Genomic DNA, 5,459 nt, shown 5'->3' on the forward strand with positions numbered 1-5,459 from the left:
AATAATAATAATAATAATTTAACCTATAATATATTGTGAAATATAAAATTCTTTATCAGGAAATGATTATTTCAGAATATCTCAAGTTTTACTAACATTTGTAAAATTCAGGTCAGTTCTTTATTTATGACCTTAACACTGACTATTTCTCCCATCTCAAAAATAAAAATGTGAGTATTTTATACCAAATCATTCATTAAGGAACCAGATAGATTTAAAGGTCTATGGTGACTTAAACTAAATATAAGTAAAAGTGTCTCTTTCCCCATCTATTTTTAGTGCTGCTGTAATGTACTTCTTCTATCAACAACCTTGGTCATAGCTTACATGATGACAAAAAACTAGACAACTTCACAAAATAGAGCTAAGAATAGTAAATTATTCCATTAATCAAAAAGAATCAAGATTTTTTTAAAAAATAGATGAAATAAAAAGGGCTGGCCAGTTTGCTCAGTTGGTTAAAGCATAGCCTTATAACACCAAGGTCACGGGTTTGGATTCTTATAGCAGCCAGCAGCTAAAAAATAAATTAATAAATAAAAGCCTATATCTGGACAGCATCACTGTTAACACTATCGTTTATTTCCTTTCAGCTTTTTCTCCAAACACAGATTCATATAGAAATGCATCTGCTGATAGTTTATTTTTATAGTTGAGATCATACTCAGGGTCACTACATGTGGCTACACAGGCAGTATACTAGCCAACTCTAGTCCATGCTATTAACAAACTACAATATCCATGCACTACCTGGAATTGTGCAAAGCACTGGCCCTAATCATAGTATGTATGTAGTTTTGTATTTTGAGTTCTCTTAACCTAATAAAATGATTTCTCTTTGTCATTTAATGTCTCCAAACAATTATTTTAATACTGCTTAAGAATGAATGCTATTGCTATTTATAAGCTATAATTTAGCCTCTCATTTATTAAATAGCAAATAGTTTCCAATTTTTCAGTACAATAATGAGGCCATGGACAATACTGCATATAAACTTCTTTTTTATTAATCCAGGAGAAAAGACTTACTGCTGTATAAAATACTGGATGTAAAGAGACTGACTACCCTGAATGCTTGCTCTCCAGGGCAGACATCAACAAAAAGAATAAAATTATATCCATTCTACCAATGGGCATTTTCATCTTTTTAAACCATTGCCAAATTTCAAAAAAGTAAAAAATATTTATTTTTTAACATCCAAATCACAATAATTTTTTTATTATTTTGTCAGTATAACACGTAGTTGATTTTCATGTCCATTTATCAATTCCTCCCTCCCCCATCCCTCCCCCCTCTACCACCCATCAACATATCTGTTCATTTGTCTTAACAGGTTCAAGGAATTGTGATTGTTGTTTTCTTCCCCATTCCCCCACTTGTTTGTGTATTTATTTATTTATTTTTAGCTCCCACAAATAAGTGAGAACATGTGGTATTTCTCTTTCTGTGCCTGACTTATTTCACTTAATATAATTTTTTCTAAGTCCATCCATGTTGCTGCGAATGGTAGTATTCATTCTTTTTTATAGCAGAGTAGAATTCTATTGCAAATCATCATATATAAACAGTCAAAATTTAATGTTATGTTACATGATTTCTAGTTGCCAATTAATAAGGATGATTACAAACCTGGAGCCATAGAAACTTTGTTCTTCTCTTCCAAAATAATTTTCCCATCAAAACTCATAGCAGGAAGCATTCCCTGCTGAAAAAAGATTACATTCTCTTTTTTTAAACCAAAATACTTGTGCTTTGTGAAGAACTCTTTTGTAGATTCCATTGTTCTGCCACTGGTCATTATATACCTTAAAAGAGAAAAGTAACAGATCTTCTAAGTAATGGTGCTATGTGAATTAGGGCAAAATAAAGTTTTGTCATTTCTTAAGATAAAAAAAAATCTTTGAGAGTGCTTGCTTCTTATTTTGATTTCCTTCATGTTTTTCTTGCTTAAGATACATTCATTAGCTACTACCCAAGGGTAATCTCTTCCAGCAATTTCACCAATCCTTATGTATAAAATAACCATATTAAACATACCTCTTGCAATAGAGAATGTATAAATGATTTAAGTAAACATCTTAGAGCTCTGTGAAAGTATATTATAAATTTAAAACTCCTATCTTAAATAAATAGGGAGAAAAGGGTAACTGTAATACAGTCTAATGATTTCTTGTGGTTCTTTTTATTAAAAGTTGAAATGAACCCTGGGCTCTCATCACTATCCATTAAGAATCTAAAAAGTATAATTATATTCTCTGTTGGCACAAAAATCCAACCATGCCAGTGTGGCAAAGGAGAAACAAATTCTATCCAAAACAACAATTAGTGACTATAGTAGTTTTTGCCAATACTAGAATGTAAACTACATATTACTAGGGATTTTTGTCTGTTTTGGTTACTGATTTATCCTCAGCACCTAGAAGCGGGCACTGGATTAATATTTGTTGAATGAATAAATGAATAAGGAAAATGGTATAATTTCGACCAAAGTAGATATCTATTTAACAAATTATCCTGGGTATTTTGAACTTTATGTACACAGGTTTGGCCATGATTTTGAAGATAACAAAAGAGGTGACTAAACTGCTCTGTATAAAAGAGCAGAAATTCTGAGTTGTGAGGAGATGGGAGAAAGAAACAGAAGAAAATCCAACATGATAGTAGGAGGCCAGGGCTGTAGGTAGAATGATGGCCTCTTAGAACACCTCTTAGATGTCCCTCAAAACCTCCCACAGGAATCAATATGGAAAACACCGTTCACAGCAGGCCAGCACTCATGTTGAGAAAAGCTAGGAAAGCTGGGAAAATTACAAAAAGCATATTTTTAAAGACTTCAGAGAGCCACAGAGACAACACAGATTAGAACTAAAATTCCAGAGAGATAGAATATTTCAAAGGGGAACTAAGGATACGCAGCTGTGTTGTCCTGAGGGTATTTGCTGATTTGGGCACAGGTTAGTGGTGGAGAATCTGGGCTTGGGACCAAGGCTGCTGCTGGGGGACAGAGAACCAGTAGAGCTTGTGTTGGTCACATAAGACTAAAATAACAAGATTAGGGACTTGAGGGATCTCAAACACAAAGGTAGTTTTCCCCTCAAAATGTGCTAACTTCCAAAGCTGCTCTGGGAAAGAGATTAAAAAGCTAAGCAAAAAACTTAAGCAGAGCAGAATTTCCTGTAATCTCTTGGCGCTTAGGAGACAAACACTGACTTGGATAGAGGCCCTAAGAATACAGCATAGTAGTAGTGACTGAGAACACATGCCCATAGCAGAGAAATCAAAGCAGCTTTCATCTGATGTGTGTGNAGCGGGCACTGGATTAATATTTGTTGAATGAATAAATGAATAAGGAAAATGGTATAATTTCGACCAAAGTAGATATCTATTTAACAAATTATCCTGGGTATTTTGAACTTTATGTACACAGGTTTGGCCATGATTTTGAAGATAACAAAAGAGGTGACTAAACTGCTCTGTATAAAAGAGCAGAAATTCTGAGTTGTGAGGAGATGGGAGAAAGAAACAGAAGAAAATCCAACATGATAGTAGGAGGCCAGGGCTGTAGGTAGAATGATGGCCTCTTAGAACACCTCTTAGATGTCCCTCAAAACCTCCCACAGGAATCAATATGGAAAACACCGTTCACAGCAGGCCAGCACTCATGTTGAGAAAAGCTAGGAAAGCTGGGAAAATTACAAAAAGCATATTTTTAAAGACTTCAGAGAGCCACAGAGACAACACAGATTAGAACTAAAATTCCAGAGAGATAGAATATTTCAAAGGGGAACTAAGGATACGCAGCTGTGTTGTCCTGAGGGTATTTGCTGATTTGGGCACAGGTTAGTGGTGGAGAATCTGGGCTTGGGACCAAGGCTGCTGCTGGGGGACAGAGAACCAGTAGAGCTTGTGTTGGTCACATAAGACTAAAATAACAAGATTAGGGACTTGAGGGATCTCAAACACAAAGGTAGTTTTCCCCTCAAAATGTGCTAACTTCCAAAGCTGCTCTGGGAAAGAGATTAAAAAGCTAAGCAAAAAACTTAAGCAGAGCAGAATTTCCTGTAATCTCTTGGCGCTTAGGAGACAAACACTGACTTGGATAGAGGCCCTAAGAATACAGCATAGTAGTAGTGACTGAGAACACATGCCCATAGCAGAGAAATCAAAGCAGCTTTCATCTGATGTGTGTGTGGAAGACATGAGGGTGGGGGAGGACTAGATAACCTGGTAGTGAAGGATGTGAGTTTCTAGACTAAAATTGCCCACTGAGTACCCAGAACAGTAGCTGAAAATAGACTCATACCACATCATCATGACATTTCAAGTTTTAAAGACAAGAAGAGACCCTAAATGCTTTCAGAGAGGGGTGGAAAAAAAGAGAGAATCTGAATTGTCGGGCCTTAAAAACTAATGCCACCTTAAGTGACATTACAAGCGGCGCCATTATGGGCCCACAAGGGCGTATTAACGTAGCAGCCTAAGATGGCGCCGGGAGGAAGTAGGGTGGGAGTGTTTGTGGGAACCTTGCCTTAGCCCTTATTGGCCAAATACAGGCTTCCGCGCTCGTGAACACTGTGTGATTGCAATAGCTAGGCATTGAGACAGGATGCATGCTCTCGTAACCTTTAAGCTGATTGGACGATATAAAAACCTCCCTTCCCCATTTGCCTTTAAAAGCAAGTGCTTGTGTGATAATAAACGGAACTGCTCGACAGAACCCCCGCCATGTCTGAGTGTCCTTTAATGGGATGGTTGCGGCCGGTGGCTGTGCTCACCTCTCTTCACAGCTCTCTTCCCCTGTCTCCTTCCAACCGGGACCGGAGGAAAAGAGGAATCCGGGCAATCTACCCGCCACCCACAGGGGAGAACAAGGGAGTTACCAATAGGAAGGCAAGGGCTGTACGGGTCGGCCGGCGGCTGACCCAACACTGAATGGCATTAGATCTCGGAACAGCAATGCTGAAAACAATACAGCAAAGCCTTCAAATTTCAGAAGGAAACTGATTTTCAATCTGAAATTCTACATTTAGACAAACTATCAATTAGTATGAGTTTCTAGACTAAGAGTCCACTGAGTACCTTTAGGGATGTAAAAGTTGGAAGTGAGTATATATTGCTCATTAAGGCTATAATGGTCATCTATCAAGCTATAACATATATTACTTTTAACATATATAGTAAATTACACCTCCTAAGAAAATCAGTAGTAACAGGAAATACAAGAGTACTTCATGGAAAGTATCTTCATCAAAGGTTACAGGAAATATGAGGGTTCAGGGAAAGATTTGTATTATCTTTTTAATTTATTTACTTATTTATTTATTTTGAATATTCATGGTATACAAAGCTGATTGTCCCCCTTCCTGCCCATGATGTGGGGGCCAGATTCATATTGCAGACATACCCATTACCAGAAATTGCTTTTGTACCCTTTGTCCCCTTCCAATTATCCCCCAAC

At 37.1% G+C, this 5,459-nt stretch overlaps 1 protein-coding gene across 1 annotated transcript in view; it reads right to left on the reverse strand.

Annotated features, from left to right (window-relative positions):
* UAP1 (UDP-N-acteylglucosamine pyrophosphorylase 1) overlaps window positions 1–4,960 on the reverse strand; it is a gene marked incomplete at its 5' end in the record, with an annotated part of 25,244 nt that extends 20,284 nt beyond the window's left edge. Inside the window, 2 exons of the mRNA XM_008591694.1 lie at window positions 1,631–1,806; window positions 4,882–4,960. Of these exons, the coding sequence (XP_008589916.1) occupies window positions 1,631–1,806; window positions 4,882–4,960 (255 nt within the window). The remainder of the gene's footprint in view (window positions 1–1,630; window positions 1,807–4,881) is intronic.
* Between the last annotated feature and the right edge of the window lie 499 nt (window positions 4,961–5,459).

Source organism: Galeopterus variegatus, unplaced genomic scaffold (assembly GCF_000696425.1).
Source record: "Galeopterus variegatus unplaced genomic scaffold, G_variegatus-3.0.2 Scaffold7195, whole genome shotgun sequence".
In the NCBI taxonomy this organism is placed as follows: Eukaryota; Metazoa; Chordata; class Mammalia; order Dermoptera; family Cynocephalidae; genus Galeopterus; species Galeopterus variegatus.